The sequence below is a fragment of the Oryzias latipes genome, chromosome 22 (assembly GCF_053564925.1).
Source record: "Oryzias latipes strain Hd-rR chromosome 22, Olatipes_Hd-rR_3.1".
Classification (NCBI taxonomy): Eukaryota; Metazoa; Chordata; class Actinopteri; order Beloniformes; family Adrianichthyidae; genus Oryzias; species Oryzias latipes.
Genome location: NC_136258.1, coordinates 5,907,488 through 5,926,434, shown reverse-complemented (window position 1 = coordinate 5,926,434; position 18,947 = coordinate 5,907,488). Strand labels below are relative to the sequence as shown.

Sequence of the window (18,947 nt, the reverse complement as noted above, 5' to 3'; positions counted from 1 at the left end):
GATTCCCTGTCTTGTATTGTGATAAAGATTTTCTTAATAACCAGCGGTCAGGTTTGTGTAGAACATGTCAACTTTTTACAAATAGAACTTCACCCGATCTTTCAGTTGTTAAAATGTCTTTCTTTTGTATGGTCGTTGTGGGATTGTATAAGCAGGTTCAGGCCTCTGGCAGTCATTAGTTTGGTGGATGTATTGTTCAGTATTGTTTTTGTTGTTGTTTAAAGGAAGAGTTAGATGAAATGTTTAAAACCCAGGAGGTTTTTCTTGTCAACAAAAGTCATGAAGGTAAAATAGTTTCAGTAGAGTGTTTACCTCCTTTCAGTCCTTATATCACAGACGTCTGCTCCTCTAGAGACTGCTGTTGACCTCGCAGCTCACCTTTCCATTAAATGTATACCCTCACACACTCCAACAACACACACCCACAATAGTTCTGCTTTGAGGAAGTCCCTGGAGGGTTGTTGAGTCTTCCACGTTAAACAACAAAACATCCTCACTTTATTCTCTGAAATATTTCCTGTTGTCTCCTCTTCTTTCATCCACCCTCATTCTACGTCCCCCGTTCTACAATTACTTATCCGTGTCTCCTCTTATCTGAACAGCCAATCCATTTGTCTCTCCATCTTCATGCTTTCCGTCTTTCTGCTCTCCCTTTCTTGCTCTGTCCATTATCTCCTTTCCCTTCTCCCCATCATCAGGTCATTTTTCATGATCTCCTCTCGTCTGTCATCACTGTTCCTTCCTCAAAACAAGTGGCTGCCCCTTAGTTTTATAATGTAGTTGTGAGCTTTCGTGTTTGAGTCAGTGAGAAGCTGGTGATCTAACACTCTTAGTTAGTGAAAGGACACTGCTCAACATTTTGCAGACTATAAAACAGTTGGGTGTATATTTAAAAAGGCTGTGCATTGGTAAGAGTCTTGTTATACGATGCATTTCACATAAGGGTTAATGGCCGAGAAAGTGTGCATTATCACTTTTTAAGGCACGCTGTGGATGCCTGCTTCCGCGAAGTGCGTTAAAAAGTGATAATGCATACTTCGAAGGCCATTAACCCGCTTATACCATGGTCACTTGCAAAAGCAATAAGTATTAACCAGTTTTTAGTCCTTTATTCTTGTTTTTTCCCAGATTTTGATCACTATTCTCACAACGCGCCGCACCACCACTGCAGTCAAGATTCGGCGATATAAAGCAATAAATATATGCTGATCTTTCCGATGGGTTGACTAAAGCAGTGTTTTTCAACCAGTGTGCCGCGACTGGTCAAGTGTGCCGTGGAGAAATTGCCCTCATTAATCATTCACTGATCTAAAAACATTTCCCATCTCCAGGATATCAGCTCTTTGTTCATCCAAACAGGCCCTAATAAAACACTGAGTAGTTAGGAATATAAAAGATCTTAAAATTACTTTTTCTTTGTGTTTATTTAATTCTATTAAAGAAATTTTGATAAGAATGACGGTACTGCGAGTTAGCTGCAGCTATGACAGTTTGCGGAAAAGTCCCGTCCCTTTAACTGTCTCCACCAATCATTCTTGAAGGCTTAATCACATGTCATCAGTCTGACCAATCAGAAGTGGTTAAAGTATTCACTTCCTTGTTCTTAATTCTGCTGATAAAGTCGCTCAGTTCTAACAAAAATACCAGCTAAAGCTCTTCTTTAGCGGTGTAGCTTTCCACAGAGTCCGGTGTCAGACCGTGAAACAAGTGGACAATACAATGAAGCTCATTGACGCGAGTCTTTCTGCAAGTTTTCGGCAGTTTTCACACTACATCTCCCATGATGCATTGGCTTAAAGGGCCAGTGCACAATGAGTTGTCCTTGCGAAACGCCTTGAAACCCGAACAAACAAACAGTTTCTAAATTTTCTAATTTAACTTTCATTTCATCTCTTAGAAAAAAACAGCCGCAACTTCCTGCTTTTCCGGCCACAATTATCACAAAAATGCACGTGAGATTGTGGGCGGGGCTGTCGATCAATACAGACCATGAATTTCTGTTTTTTTTTTTTTTGGATGCTGGTGTGCCGCGGGATTTTTGTCAAGGTTAAAGTGTGCCGTGGCTCAAAAAAGGTTGAAAAACACTGGACTAAAGCATCAGTTCAGAGAGAAAGTTCACCTCTCACCACTTATTTTTGTCCAAATGATGAAGCTAAAGGTTGTTTTAAAGAAGCCGGCGCAGTGATACAAAACATTTAAGCTGGGTGACCGGAACTTCTTTTTTCACCGCGCGGTTATCCTGTGGTATATCACTTTTTAATCCCCACCCAGCAGCCAATCAGAATTTAGAATTCACCCGGACCATGGTATAAAATACAAAATATAAAAAAGACAGTATATCACTTTTTTTTTAAACAACTATGACTTTGAAAAACTTTATTACAAAATATTATTACATCCTTCTCTTTAACAGAACTGTATAAAATATATTTTATTTAAAGATCTGAACACTGAGCATGGGATACTAGTGGCTTTTATTCAAAGATATTCATAGTGCTTTTATTTTGATAAATTAACACTACATTGTCTGGTTTCTACAACAAAATCTTTTTAGTATATCACAAAACAAAGCTTAAATGTGTTTTTACCAATAAGGTTTTCTTTAGTATGCCTCAAATGTACTTTTTGATCGTAGCAAATGGCTGCTGGATTCAATGACCAAATACATAGTTAACTATCTTCAGTATAGCAATCTGCCTATTTCAGTTAAAACTGAGTCAACTCGGCCAGAGCTTATGCTCTGCAGGTGTAACACTAAGTGGACTTTAGGTGTGTACAGCGTTGCATTAGTCTTTAATAAACAGGCAAGTGTGTGTGTGTTTGTGTTGGTGTGGAAGGATTTGCCTCTCCTGGCTTTGCTGTTACTTTTGGTTTGTTGTCAAACTTTAAAGCCTTTACCTTTTATTTGAAGATATTGTTCTTTGTGAGAAATTAGGAAACGTTAGAACAGACTAGAAGTTTTCCTCTTAAATTTCCCATAAAGTAAATTGCACTGGTTCATGTTGTGTCGTGACAATGTGGCTGCAGTACAGATTGAGTTGTCAGGAGTAGAAACAGAAGGAAAAGACAGCAAATATGTATGCATTTGTAAATGCAACATTAAGGTAGCTGCTGCTTAATGGACCCATTTATAATGATGGCCCATCTGTTTAGGGACATTTGAAATTGCTGCGCATGTGCATGTCCTCGTGTGTTTTTGGCTGGCTCTGTCCCTCAGTGAAAGCAGACATCTGTCCTGGATTACCACAAACATTCACATGCAGTTTAACACATGCCACCTCTGGGAAAATGCTCCATGTGGAGGTCATTTGTGTTTCAGTCTGCAGACACATGCTGGCTTTTTACATTATGTAAATGCTCCTCTGCATAATTATACAGAACTTCAAATGTTTCATAATACCAGTCTATTGTTTTTTGGATAATATCAAATGTAAAACCAGCAGTTATGTGAGACACTTGGCTACCAACGGTGAGGGAACAACTCTGAAAAATGTGTGCTTTTACTTCAGGTTTGGGCATTATCCTTGTCTTCGCAGTCTAGCAGTAGAACCTGACTTGTAGGAAACGTCAGTCTAGAAGAAGAACAGTCTGGTTCAGATGTGTTAAACAGTTTATGTGTTAATAGGAAGACGCTGACTCCAGTGCATTCCTCACAGAACAGCATCTTAAACTAATAACAAAGGAGCTTGCAGGTCATGCAGGAAACATCAGCAAACCACTGCGGTAAAAATAGAGTGCTGCCTCTGTTTGTCTGATCTGAGTTTGTGATGCCATGAAGGATCCAAAATGGCCACCAAAGCTCGAGCTCTTGTCGGGGAACAATCTGCTTTTGAATTGATGTTGGTCTTTAGTTATACTCTAGATCTTCCTAAAACTCGTCATGCTGTAAAGCAGGGGTCGGGAACCTATGGCTCGCAAGTCATATATGGCTCTTGTGATGGCCACATGTGGCTCGCAGACAAATCTTTAATCATAAAAAATTTGTTTCATTAGACCAGTCCTTTTCGGGCGGGATGCGATGCTAGAGGGGCGCCCAGTAGTAGCGGTGCTTGGAGAAAAAAATCTGTGCCACTATTACTTTACTATTATCTATTATTTCAGAGTTTGTACCAGCCGGTAACCTGCGAATTGCCGTCCCTGCAGATGCACGCTTCCGTCTCTGAGAAGGAGCGCCCATCTGCAGGGATGTGTGAGGAGGAAAGGGGGAGGGGTAGTGGGCACAGGCAGCAAGGGGAAACGCGCAGATCGTCAAAACGTAGAACACGCTGCCCGTCACAAACCATACACTGCAGCATGTGAGTGTGTGTTTGGCTCCACGTCTGCATGTGAGCAGTCTTTCTCACATCTAAAGAACCGTCAGACCAACCTACGATCACGTTTAACGGATGGAAGTCTCAACGCCTGCATGAAGCTCAAACTCACCACGCATCAACCAGACTAGACCATCAGTAAAACCACCATCCAGCACCAGAAGTCACATTAATGCTAAGAAATACTCATCATTTAATAGGAACAGCATAACAATTTTATTAAGAATCCACATAATTATTGTACTTTAAAAGTATTGAAATTACATAAAATGCACACATTCACTTGTATTTTTAGGACGGTACCGGTCCATGGGTCATTTTGTACCGAGCCGCATAGAAAGAAAAAATAACTTGCATGACTTCCGTTTTATTTATTTCGGAATCTGAAAGATGCTTTATTTTGAAAAATTGCCTGATTCTCTGTTCCATCCGTCTATGTTACTCCTAACGCAGGCCAATTCGCTTGTCTCGGTCACGTGATAGGATAGCGCTGAAATTAAACCCAGCAGCTAGCAAAATGAGTAAAGGACAAACGTCTTTGGAGAGTTTCTTTGCCAATGGGAAAAGGCCCAGACAGGACAGAGAAGAGGAGCCTTCCACTCCCCCCAAAAAAGAAAGCTACATTTAATAGTATCAGGAGTCCTACTTAAAATACGGATTTATCCCAATGGGAGATTCCCACAAACCATTCAGCATTGTGGTGAGTTGGATTTTTCATGCTCTTATTTTGAAGGCATGTTTAAACGTTATCATAGCGACCAGAGAGTGTTGCGGGCAGAGAGGATGTTGCTCATGTCATAATTTGTGTTTATTGTTATGTTTAGAAAATATCACAGTTTTCATGTAGGTCACATCATATCACTTTGTTGTACTGTAGTGTCGGTCACGTGCACGTTTGGTCTGCTGTCGGACTTCCTTAGGCTGCAGCCAGGGGTTACTTTCAGAGCTGGCAGTACAGGGAATTATGGGAATCAATCCCCATTGCCTGCTTTGGCCAAAAACACCCAAGAACCATATGGTGGTCAATGGGACCACAGTAACAAAGGTCACTCTAGTAACACACAATGTCGTCATAGATTCAAATCCCTAAATATTCAAGTCAGGCGGTTGTCAGGCGTGTGAAGCTTGTTCCCGGCATTTGATCCTATATCTGGGGGAAAGAGCTGCAGCCTCTCCTATTAACCATTTGACGTTTTGACCCCTAATATTGGTGTCAAACAGGAGGGGCATTGGGTCCATTGTTAGAGTCTATGGTACGATCAAAGTGGGAGTTTGGACCCATGACCTCCCATAAAAAGAAAGACACTTTATCCTTCAGATACTTATTAAAAATGATCCAGTTAGATAATGTTCTAAAATAGTTCAGATAAGGCTTTTGTTGGGGCTGATAGACAGGCAGATGTATGGTTGCGGATGAACCATTCTCCTTCTTTCTAACAGAAACAGAGTTCGGACCCTATGTAAGGTTCTTCAACCCCCCGTAAATGTCTGGAGTTGGAAGCAAAGCCGCAGCTGGGTCCCCCCTCCCACCCTATAAAAGCTAGACGTGTAGGTATGGATCTCGTTACCCAAGGTGCCCACATATTAAATCAGACCCCCGTGCTCAAAAAGCACACATGCGCCATTCCTGGCTTTTATATTGATTTATATTGACCCATGGTTGTGTGGTGGTCGGGTCATTAAATTAGCACACCAACAGAGAAACTGATGACTCCACCAGACCAAAACCTCAGCTCTGTGTGTGTGTGTTTGGTCGTGTGTGGTTGTTTGTGTGTGTTTAGGTTAGATGGAGCCTGATTTTGGTCATTACCTGCATAGGTACATAAATCTACGCTGTTTCTGACACGTCCTCTCAGTTCTCTCTCTAGGGGAAAGTTTTGGCAGCAGACTGACCTCCAGACCAGAAATCTTTGCTCCTTTGTGGCCCAGAGGGTTGTGGGAAATACAGCCTTTCCCCTCTACAAAGGCAACATTAGTGCGTTCACTTATTAATTTATTTTTGCCCCTCAAAATCATGGTATGCAAACAAAAACAGTCGTGAGAGAACAGTGACTAACAGTTTTCCAGAAATTTCTGTGAACATATTTTTATTTGAAGTATAGCTCAGAAACACGCTAGAACATCCAACATTCATTACAAACAAGAGGTTTCATTGGCACAAATACCAGCTTTACTGAAAAATGTCCACCCCCCAGAAAAAACAACAACAAAAAAGTGTGAATGTTGTTTGTTTGTTTGTTGTAACCTTATAGAAGGATTTTAAGCAGAAAGTAAACAATCTGTGCTTTGATTGGTGCCATGCAGATCAAAAGAATGAAGATGGGGAATATTTATCACCATCCACTCTGATCTACAGGATTAAACAACATCAAACGTCAATATGTGTGTGTGTGTCAGTGTGTGTGTGTCAATATGTGTGCTTACTGGACTGGCAGAGTTGGAGTTAAAATTAGCCATTGATTGTCTTCGTCTCACCGAGCCCGCCCCTTTTGTCCCAGAGCAGATGGTTATCGTTGCAATAAAATTAATGTGGCAACGAGCCAATGAGGCGAGGACGGGCCAAGGGGAGGACGGTGAAGCAGCTGTGACAGATGGCAAAGATGGAGGACGATGTAGTGACCGTTTGACAGGAAATGTGGTCATATCAGGACAGGATGAGTCTCATCAGATCCCAGCATGCAAACACTAACTCAGCTGCAGGTCTGGGTGTTGTGTGTGCATGTTGTGTGATCGTGTGTGCAGGTTGTGTCGCATCCCGCTCAGTGGTCAGAGTATTTGTGAAGGTTTGTACTTCAGTTTTGTGAATGATGCTGCGTTCAGCGGACATGATGAAATATGGATTATTTGTTAGACTAACTGTCATCAGAAGCCTCAGGAGCTGCTCTACAATAAAACAAAGATGGACTTAAATGGGATCTAATCCAACCTTATTGCTGTATAATGTATTTTGTTGTACAGACACAATGCTGTATTTCCTGTGGAATGTCTCTTCTGTACTCGGGAGCAGAGGCTTGTTTCTTCATGTATGCTGAACAGAAATCCTGTTTTTAGGTTTTAAAGGATTACAGTGAAGCTTCATTCAACAGGCTCACTCTGGAGATGTTTCTGATCTTAAATATCTATTCTATCTTCTGTGCTGTGGTAACAAACTTGTGTTAGGTTCAGCCAAACCTAAAGTGTAAAAAGATGATGTGACGTTTTCACATGAAAGAGGCCTGTAGTGTCTGAGATGCAGCTCATGTCTTATTTGTTCTGTTTTTGAGCATTCTTCTCTGATCCTGGTTGATGTGCGGCTCCATCAGACCTGAGCTGCCATTACTGTTGTTGAATTAAGTGTTCAGTTCATTAAAGGCTTGTAATTAAAGCTTCTATTTCCCTTTGAGTTCTATGGATTCAACAGGGACGGTGCAGTGAAGGTCATTTTGTTCCCTCCTGCTTTTGCCCCGCTTTTTAGAACCATTTTTTTAGGAAACCTTTTTTTCTGATGATGGATTTTCCAGGTCAAAGGTCTAAAAATGACAAAGCTATTGATCTGATCCTCAGGATGCCGTTCTTTGTTTCCACATGACGTCGTCATCACTCAGCTGCTGTTGAGTTTTACCTTTGGCCTTGTCTGAAGGCAGATTGTAGCTTTCATGTTTCCCAGAGTTCAGTTCTTCAGGGAGGGAGAACTTAAAGGTTGATCAAGAAGACATTTTTCCTTCATCTAAGTAGCTCCTATGAAGTAGTTCCAATGAAGAACAGAATCCAGGAATAATGTGACCACAACTTTAATGTGGAATTTGTGATGACCTGTCTTGTCTCCACCGCCTCTCTGCTTTAAGGGTTGGTTTGAGTAGGATGCCTCACAGCCACAGCACAGGTAGAAGAGAATGCTGAAGGACAAGAACGGTAATAAAGGAAGGCTTCCCCAGAATAAATGCTATGGACTCTTTATTAACCCGTTCTGGAGAATCCTGGAGAATCTAAGGGTCTGAACGGGGAAGTGAACCCCGAAGGAGGATCCGCCTTGGGTCCCTTGCGCTTCTGACCACGGTCTGAAAGGGAGAAAAAAAGTAATCGCGGTAAAAGGTTCAACACCACGCTCTGCCATTTTGCTGGAAATGTTTTTCAAAAACTGCCCGGTTGCGATAAGACCCCTTGAGTTTGGCCTGAATAGAGCTGTCACCCCAAATATGAATCCAATCAGTGACCTCGATTCCCTTCCACTGACTGGTCTCAGCAGCATCGTCCGCCATGGTTGATGTTTGTGTTCTAGTTCCCGCCTACTTCAACGCAGAATGAGGACGTTTGTTTCGTATCAATGATGTACGGGTCGGATTCATGTGGCCTATCAGAGGGATAGTCAGAGGGAGGTCGCATTTCAAAAGATCCGATACGTATCGGATTCAGGACCACATACCCAAGTGGCCTGGGTCACATTTGAAAAGATCGGATCTGTGTCGTTCAGACTGTCACGAAAAGATCAGATACAGGTCGCATAGGGGCAAAGAAATCGGAATTGGGTCGTTTCGGCCTGCAGTGTGAACGTAGCCGCATGGAGCTGTACAGCAGAGCAGGAGCCGTGGCCTGGTCAGGGAAGTCCTCGCTGAAATTCTGAAGATGAAGTCATTAACCTGCTCAACTGAAATCTCTGTTTTTGTTCCTTTAATTTTACCTTTGGAAAAAAAATGTGAAGGTTATTTTACCATAAAACAAAAGCGTTGTTAGAAAATTTCCTTTAAACTTTAAGTCTTAGTCACAACTGCCCTTATGAGGGGATACAGACTGTCTGCTATGGCCAAACCTGTACGAGGCACAAAGGCGGTCCACACAAAATATTCAAGTCACAGACCGCTCAGTGAACCTGTAGAGGGAAAATGTCCATGCACCGTTTTTCTACGGTCATTCTGCGGGTGACAGGTGTAGTGAATACTACACAACACATAAAGGCGCGCTCCTTGCAAGATGCTTTACTGTTAGAAATGAAATTAGACAATTGGTGTGTATTTTGTGTGGACATTGTACAACATCATTAGTATGTCTAAGTACCACACACACGACAATGGTACAGTCCATTTTCATGACGTCCTTTGAGGTGGCCGTAGGTGCGCTTCCCTTAAGATTCGGCCGCTCATCTCTATGACCCTCTACGGCCCCACACCACCTAAAAGCCTGTGGGACCCGCACGGGGATCAAACCCCCGACCGGGTGGGTGTGGCTAAGGCTTTGCTTGTTTTCTTTAAAGAAATGGAGCTAAAGCTGTTTGTATGACTTGTCTTTACATTTCTGCTTTACAGCTTCCATAAGTGCTTCTTCCCATTTTATCATTTGTACTGTTAAATAAATTTCACAGAAAACATTCAAAGCAGAGAGTTACTTACAGACAATTATACAAACAAATCTGGTTTTACATTGAACCAAACTGTTGCCGGGCATCTTATTTTTGTGATATTTGCACTTTGCTCTGTTTGCAAATGCTTTCTCTGTGGATTCCCCAGCGTATGCGACCTGAAGGCCATGTGTGTTCAGTGATGTGTTTGTGTTTGCAGGTCTGACCACTGAGGGGTTGTATCGCGTCAGCGGGAACAAAACAGACCAGGACAACATTCAGAAACAGTTTGATCAAGGTAAAACTCTCCACTGCTTTGATTGAATCCAACAGTTCGGCTTCAAACAGCATGTAAAAAAGCACATTAGTCAGTGATTTGAAATAAAGTTCTTACACACAGAATTTGGACTTTTTCAGCAGTTATTTTGGGCAGTGTTGGCATTTAAGTTCTGCTTTTGTGCTTCCAATCAATCTAAACTGCAGCTTAAACTCTTGAAGACTGATTACCAAATGGGTTACTGAGCAGCAGAGTTGAACCAGCACACAAATGCTGTAGAACTTCCAGAATAAAAGCTGCCTCTGGAGGCAGAAACAGCTTATGAAAAATGTTAGTGAATGAATCGCACAAAAACGGCAGACTGAGCCTCAATGGAACTTCAAGAAACACCTGCACTCCCCTTAAGATACCAAAACACAAAACCCCACGGCACCTGTACGGGTCAACCGCCGTCAGCTGGTGGGGTTTTAAAAAAAGTCTAAAGTTTCGTCAAAATAACCTTAGAAAAATGTTTTGGCTGCCCGAAGGAGCGTCCAAAGTCACTGAAGGTGTCAAAGTTACCATCGACCTCTGATTTGGTGTTGGCGCATTCCTGCCGACATGCTAGCAGAAAGTACTGGAACATTTCTGTAAGTTCACTATGGCATGCAAAAATGATCCCCAGGTGTTTTATGGTCCTTTTTACACACCATAAGTAATACGGGTAAAATACACTTGGAAGCCGGACTGGGAAAAACAAAGTTTCTTTGTTGAAGTGATCAGATGAAAGCAGACGTTACTGATTTCTAGATGATTGTGACTTTTCTAAGGAAAATCCTCACATTAGCTTTTTCAAGAACTAAATATTGTTAGTTGTGGCTTATTACTTAAACCATTTTTTTAAAAGGTTGATAACAGTCAAAATGATCTAAAGCTGTTTCTTTGCGTCTGCTGGTAAATAAATCCAATATGACCTCACAGAGCCACATAAAAAATGTCATCCATTTTCTTTTTTTAATCCTCTATTTAGCTCATTTAGAACAATTTTATTTATTTTTATTTAACCATTGTTTACCCAGGAAATGTCCCATTGAGATTAAGAATCTCTTTTTCAAGGGAGTCCTGGCTATGAGGAAACGATAAATTACATTTACAATAAAAACATTTAAAATGTAAAATAAATAAAAATGAGAGCTTATGTAAACGAATGTAACAAACGCTAGCCAATCCATAAAGACTAGTTTTTGTCCTCTAGATCAGGGAAAATTTGGAAAGCAGTATTTCCCGTGTGTCCTTGAATGCAGCATCACAAACAGAACAACAGTTCAGTCATTTCTAAAAATGTGTGGGGAATAGATGTTCAGGTTCTCAGCTGGAAGACTGCATGATCTCTGGTTGTGTCTGAACTCCCACCCTAACCCCTAACTACTAAAAACTACCTAGTCTAGCTCTATGTAGCGCCCTGAATGTTAAAAGCAATTCAGACACCAGGCTCACTCCATTTTTTTTTTAAACGGCGGATATGACATCATCAATTTCACAAAGTTAAGATCTAATTATTATGAGCATTTTGCAACTATTACTTATGAATCTACTGTTTTCTGAAGATAAAAACGTTGATGGTTTATTTAAAAAATACATTTAAATACATTTTTTTTTTTTTGTGGCAAAAATAGTTCCGACGCAATGCATTGTGGTCTATAGTCACCGATCTAGTGAGCATCGATACACACTGGTTTTTCAGAGAGACTTCTGGGAAATTTCTAGGGCGCTTGATTTGGGAATCGTAGATTCGGACAGCACTACAAAATGGGGAACGCGCTATATAACGCACTATATACTATGTGCAAACTCCCACCTTAACCCCTATATAGTGCACCATATAGGGGTTAAGGTGGGAGTTTGGACATAGCCTTTGTCTCTACATTGGGTTCAGTATTTCTGCAGCAGAAGAATGTAGCTACAGACGCTGGATGACAAACAGCTGCTCGAGGCTAAACTGGGGATTATAGAAAGTGTTTTTCTGTCAAGTTTGATTTAAGAAATTCTCTTAGTTTACATACTTCATGTCCTGCTGTCTGCTGCAAATGCTTGAGGGATTATTTTGTTTTGGGGTTGGAGTTAAATGTTGGATGACAGAAGCTGCTCGAACAGAGCAGTAGAGACGAGCTGAAAAACGGATCTGATGTCTCACAAAGGGCCGATCACTGCTCATGTCTGCTTTTGAATCCTGCAGCAGGAAAGTAGATCCCTGCAGACAATAACTCATGTAAGAAATAGAGCACTTTCTACTTAAAGAATCTATTTAGCATCAATAGTTTATTAAAGTTCCACTCCAATCATTTTTTGATCTACTGTATTTTCAAATTATGGTCTTTTTATTATGATTATACCATTTTTAGGCATACTTTGGAAAAAAAGCCTGTGTTGTTTTGTAGGACTTAGTTTCTGCAGAGCGGCAGGAGTTCATTAAAAATTCACCTGTGAGTTGTGGGCGGGACTGTTGGCGTGGAAGTAAGCCTCTGCTGATATCCCATCAGTTTGCTCACACGCTCTCCCGCTGTCTTACAGCCCCTCACAACCCCAAGGTGTAACAAAAATGGCGAGCAATATCAGAGCTATGCAGCCATACGGGTTAGATCCATATTCCAAGGACGAGATGCATCAGAATGGAGCAGAGCAGGGAGCTTGAGGCCTTCTGATTGTAGTTTGTACATAACAACTACAAGCTCTGACTGCTCCAGATTAACAACGATTTGAATAAAGAAATACTCAGAAACGCAATTTAGAGCTTAGTTTTCCTTATCTATGTCCATCATCATCAGACAAAAGCTACAAGAACATGTCAAAAACACAACAAACCCCATTTTCGTTGCAGTAGGTCTTAGTATCTTGAAAATGTCATCCTAACAGGTTTGAGTCCACTGCATCAGAGTTTTTCTGAGCAGACTTGTTTGATTCAGCATTATTTAAGCGGCAGACTCCTAGACGCTGGTCCCTACAGCTGCACAGTGAGCACCAGATGAAGCTCAGCTGGTGGAGTTCCTGATGAGGATGCGGAGGATCAAAGGTGCCGCTAAACCTGAGCGCTCATCAGCTGTCTTCTCTGCTGCAGACCACCACATCGACTTCGTGGCCATGGACGTGGCTGTGAACGCTGTTGCTGGAGCTCTGAAGGCCTTCTTCGCTGACCTGCCCGACCCGCTCATCCCCTACAGCCTGCACCCGGAGCTGGTGGAAGCCGCAAGTAAGAACACAGAAATCTACTCTGACAGGAAAAGGAAATCTCTTTCTGCCCCCCATGAGGGTGGGGGGATTGGGGGCAGCTAAATATCCAGAGTGGGCGGATAAGTCCATCCCAGTCTGACGATACTTTGTTTTTAGGGAATGGTGTTGGTGTAGTGCTTTGATTTGTTACAGCTGTCAGTCTTGTTGGCTCGGCTTGGAAAAGGCGGGGTTTGGTGATGTCATATCCTGTTAGGATCAGAGTTTGAAACTGATGTCAACCCAGCTCTGTTGAACACTAACAGGTCACATGACCAGGACAAAAAGCTTCATTTCAAAGTCAAAGTGAGCGTCTCTGTGAAGTTGTGCGTTGGCACTCACAGCTCTGGGTTGCCGTCACGCGTTTGCACCCAGCCCGGCTGTCTGTCAGCTCCATGGCGTGCTGGGAGCGCTCGCTGACGACAGCTGATTAATGAGACAAAAATACACTCAAGGACAGCAGCAAACAGGTTCTGCACCTCTATCCGTTCTGCAGGATCTCTCAGGACTCAGTTCTTAACAGAAAACACATTTTAAAGACAGATCGTCGGATTCTGACGATGACTCTCTCTGACGTCAGGATCAGATGAAGCAGATTCTTGGCCATAAGGGTCCATCTGAACAGACTGATCTCCATGTTTCCATCTCTGTTCTCTTTGAGGCTTTTTAACTAAAAACAGGAAGAGAAGATCGAAGGGTTCAAAGGTCAAGGGATGAAACTAATTTTTTTCCGAAATGTTCCTACTTTTTCTCTAAAGTTGTATTTAAATGGCTTATATCATGCTATACTTAAGCCTTTTAGAGTATATATTATCATATATTGTGCTACACATGTGTGGAACAAAGTGGGTTGTGTTGAGGATTTTTATAGTTTTTTTTTGCAAAGTTTTGGAGTTCCAAAGCAGCATTAAATCTTCATGATGTCAAAGCAGCTGCGAGGCATTCCCTTCCTTGGAGGGCGGAGCTGCAAAAAACATAAAATAAACACGGAGGGACAGACCCATCCCTCTTCTGGGAGCTCGGTTGTCTGTTATCTTTGGCACACTAAAGAAAGATCTTTTTATGGAATATTATTTTCGCAGCTAATTATCCAACCCGGACGTAAGACACTGAAGAATCTCTGAGGCTCCGCCCTTCTTGTAGGTGCCTCCCATTTCATCCTAGAGCCGGCGTCCGCAGCGTGTCTGCGTTTCTCCCACGTAAACAAACAACATCCAAACTTTTGCAAGGATTGATGTGCATATTGTGCACATAAAATGAAAGGGTTTCATCCGATCACTGCTAGCTGCACGGAGAAACTGTGTGTGTGTGTGTGTGTGTGTGTGTTAGCCTGGGGGCGGAGCTGGCAGCACAGACTCGTCCTCACTTTGAGATGTCACAATGTTTGGACCCACTCATTTTTGTAGCTTGGGAGGGGGTTTTATTTGATTACTCAGAAATGCATGAATGGATCAAAATAGCGCTTTGGGGTTATATTTTGTGAGGAATGAACATCATAAAAAACTTTAAAATAAGTGACAACAGAGGAAAGTTTGCATAGTGAGCATCGGTCTGTGACACACTGCTCCGTATCTTTCTGTTTCCTGATCCTTGTCAGTGAAAAATCTTCTCTTTCACTTCATAATTCACAGAAATCATCTGTGTTCAGCTCCTGCAAAGCATTTCAGTGTCATTTCAGCTGCCTGTTCATGAGCCCCTGAAGGTTTTTTTTATATCACTGATGCTCTGCATCTTCTTTAACAAAGGCTCATTTGTGGTAACACAGTGAAATGTTTGTGTTTAGATAGCTTTGAAACACGAATGTGGACGCGGCGCTGCAAAGCCACATGCTTGTCGGCTTCGCTTTGGCGCTCGGAGCTTCTCGGAGGCAGACGTTGATCTCATCTGTTCTCTGTGTTTCAGAAATGATGGACTACACCGAGCGTCTGCAGGAGTTACAAGAGATCGTGAAGAAGTTTCCTCCTGTCAACTACCAGGTCTTCAAGTACATCATCACACACCTGAACAGGTAAAGACCTCAGACCAGCTGCCACAGAGAAGTCCTCAGGATGCCGTGGCGCTCTTTGGTTGTAGATCCGACAGCAGGCAGAACTGATGGGGTGGGGAACAGGCCTGCTCCTGAGAGCCTCTTAGTGGCGTGCCATCACAGTGTCACTGTGGCCTGTTTTCGTGTCGGCTTTCAAACTTTGACACGTTTTTGCTTTTAGACTCAGAAGAATGTGGTGAAAGGGGAGGAGTTTGTCCTTAGCAGCCCCCGTGCTGCAGCGTGAACAGCAGAGGAAACCTCGTGTCTTAAGCAGTGAAGACTCCACATGAATCCTAAAGTTGCAGAAAGAAAATTGTATGGCCTGGCAGCCCCCTGACGCCGTTTTCAGACCTCTCCCTCTTCCTTTGCCAGCTTGCTCAGAGCTGCATGTGACACATTCAGAAAAAACAAACCGTTTTTCTAAAATGGTGGCTTTTCTGTTGGCTTTATTTCTAGATGTTTTCAGTCGCCTGGGGGGTGCTAAACAGGTGTGTGTAATTTTTGGAAGAATCTGCAAAATTATTGTTTTGGATTTCCTTTGCAACTGAGGTTTTCTTTTGTTAACCACGCCCACATTCCTAATATGGTCATATCATGGGTTATATTGTTTCGCTCAGCTTGTGCCAATGATTTATGTATTCATTAAAAAAAAAAGTTCGAGCAACAGGGGGAAACACTCACAACGCTAATGTCGTTAAAAACCAACAAACTTTCAGACCAACAGTTTTCCCAATGATGAACAACGACAAGGAAGGGATGGATTGAAATCCCTCGGAAGAGTTGACTTTTTGTGGAATATTCAAGATGGTGGCCTCTTCCCAGGGTCAAAGGTCAATAAAGCTACAGTTGCAGTTGTAGACTTGGGCTGGCGGCATGTGTAATCTCATGAAGACCACTTGAACACATTTTTTTTTCATATCGTGGGAAAATGTGTAACTTTGCCACAAAGCTTCCTTTGGACATCCCCGACAATGTTTTGGTTTTGCTGGGCCCCATTCATTTGATGTTGTCTTCCGCTGTGATGTCATTGTTTCGGGTGGGGGGGTCTGTTGACTTCACCCAAATTCGTGTTCATGGGGTCCTCTGAACGTCTCTGTGTTCAGGGTGAACCAGCACAGCAAGACCACCCTGATGACGGCGGAGAACCTGTCCATCTGTTTCTGGCCCACGCTGATGCGGCCCGACTTCGAGAACAAGGACACGCTGTCCACCACCAAGCTGAACCAGTCCGTCATCGAGACCTTCATCCTGCAGAGCGACTTCTTCTTCCACGGCGGTGAGATGGCGGAGAGCTCCAGCAGCGAGGGCACGCCGCCGCCACGCTGCCACAACATGGTGGAGGCGCTGCTGCCGCTGCAGCTGCCCCCGCCACTGCAGCCGCAGCAAATCCAACACACCCTGCCCCCCGACCCGCTCTTGTGAGACTCAGGAGCCCCCCCGGAACCCGGAGTGCCACCTCCTCTTCCAGCTGCTGAACATTTGCCATGAAGGCTGGATGGGCCGTCTGGCCTGGAAACTCCGTAACCTTCGTCTGCTGCTTCTCCTGAGCGCCCTCTAGAGGCACATTGACCGTTTTATCCTGGTAATCCAGGATTACAGGATTACATTTGCACGCCACATTTCAGATCCCGTATCGATGCTAACCACGCAGCAGGGTCCACCGAGGGGCAGACCCCCCCATCCTCCTCCAGGATCTGAGAAAAGGGAAGTGAGGTAGCTAAACCGATGCCAGGGTCTTCGTGAAGACCTCCTGCTGCGGTGGTGGTCTTTGTGGAGACCTCCTACTGTGGTGGTGGTCTTCCTGAAGACCTCCTGCAATGATGGTGGTTTTCCTGAAGACTTCCTCCTGTGGTGCTGGTCTTCCTGAAGACCTCCTGCTGCGGTGGTGGTCTTTTGGAGACCTCCTGCTGCGGTGGTGGTCTTTTGGAGACCTCCTGCTGCGGTGGTGGTCTTTTGGAGACCTTCTGAGTCTTCCTGCAGATGAAAGCACAGAAATCCTGTTTGGACCCAAACTCAGATCAGATCTGGGAAACGAGGAAATCTGAGGGCAGTTGCGGCTCGAACTGTGCTTGAACACAAAATGACCTTTGCCACTACATGACCTCGAACAGTGAAAGGACTGCACGTGCACGCTCGGCTCACACGTGCACACTGGGGTCACAGGTCCTCATGCCAATGTCACCTCTGGTTTAGTTCCATCACCACTTTCTTTTTGATATATATTTTTTGTAATGTGATTTCTAACCAGCGTGTTTGTGCGTGTGCATGCGTGTGTGTGTGTGTGTGTGTGTGTGTGTGTGTGTGTGTGGGAGCTGCCTTCTCTGCAGAGGGGGGGTCGGGGGTCCAGAAGGGAAAATAAACAAGCAAGGATTTCCAGACTCACCTTTCTTCCAGAGAATCAGGCAGAAACAGATTTGTCCCCCCACCCCCAATCCCCATCCATCCATGATTAAGGAGAACGTGGGGGGGGGGGGGGGGGTACTCCTCCATCATGGGGTCAGAAGCCACTTCCTGCTTTCTGTTGTTTGTTGAAAACAAAGTGCATGTTCCTGTTTTTACCGCCTAGTGGTGAAATATCTTTATAGAAAATAAAACTCTTGGGGTGGGGTGGGGGTGGGGGGGTATTTTCACAGCTGTTTTCATCAAATCATCTCTTGCTATCATATTTTCTGTTACCTGTCGAATAGTTTTCCCTGAATAGAGAAAAAATATATATATAAGAAGATATATATAAATGAGAATATCAATTTATCATCAGCAAAAGTATTGATCTTGGTAGCTGATGGGGGGGGGGTACTGTGGTTCCCATGTAAATGTCATTTTTCTGAATGGGTGTGTGTGTGTGCGTGTGTGTGTGGGGGGGGGTGCTCAGAGCTCATCTGTGTTTGATGAAGTTTCCTCCTCCGTTCGTCTTTCTGTCCATCTGGATGAAGGTCGCTGTGCTCCTCGTCGTCTCCGGTTGGTCTTTGTGGTACTGAACATTTCATAGAGAAAACACGTCCATCCACCCAAACACGGATGCTAACTTCACTGAGATTCTCCATCTTCGTCTTCAAAAAGTGTTTGTAGTTTCTCCTCCCTGCTTTTGTGTCGAGTCTCCGGCTGTCAGCTGGAGTTTCTGTTTTTGATCCAGATGGACAGAAAAGTTTTCGTATAAAAGTCAGAAAAGGTTATTGAAGGAGGTGATAATGGTACTGAACTAAACTCTAAAGCATTAAAACAGCGGATCACGCAGACCTCTGCAGCCACTTCTCGCCTTTCATTTGACGTTAACCCCTGACATCTGTCAACAGCCCTGTTTTATGATCTTCTGTGTGTGAATGTGAGGAAGCATGAGCTCCTTTCTTTTTTTATTTTTAGTTTTTTTTGTCTCAGTTTGACGTTACGCGGTCGGGTACTGAGAGGTTCAACCTCTTCTTCACCTAAAGGAAGCAGGTTCAGCTGCTTCTGATGCAGGAACGTTCAAGAACAAAAAGGATTTCCTTCAGATAAAGCAGAGAAAGTCACACAGCAACTATTGTGAGAAGATGATGTGACGGTAAGCAGACTGTTAACAGCGGGAGCTGAGGCTGCAGGTGATGAAGAGGGAACATCTTCCTCACCGTGGTCAGCAGCTGCCGATCCGGTTTGTAGTCCTTCATCAGTCAGTGGGCTGTAGTTTCCTGCTGTGTGGATCTGATCCCATCAGGCTCTCCAGTGTACAAACCAACTGACTTAACATCAGCTCTGTACTATAGTAAATAAAAATGATTTTCTGAAATAAAAACAACCTCTATAACA

General features: G+C 43.3%; 1 protein-coding gene across 2 annotated transcripts in view; it reads left to right on the top strand.

Moving 5' to 3' along the window:
* The window catches only part of arhgap5 (Rho GTPase activating protein 5), a 55,596-nt gene extending 36,649 nt beyond the window's left edge, over positions 1-18,947 (top strand). For both annotated transcript variants that reach the window (XM_023952065.2, XM_023952064.2), the window contains exons 4-7: positions 9,842-9,919; positions 12,993-13,124; positions 15,044-15,149; positions 16,271-18,947. In XM_023952065.2, coding sequence (XP_023807833.1) covers positions 9,842-9,919; positions 12,993-13,124; positions 15,044-15,149; positions 16,271-16,589 — 635 coding nt within the window. In that variant the 3' untranslated portion in view covers positions 16,590-18,947. The remainder of the gene's footprint in view (positions 1-9,841; positions 9,920-12,992; positions 13,125-15,043; positions 15,150-16,270) is intronic.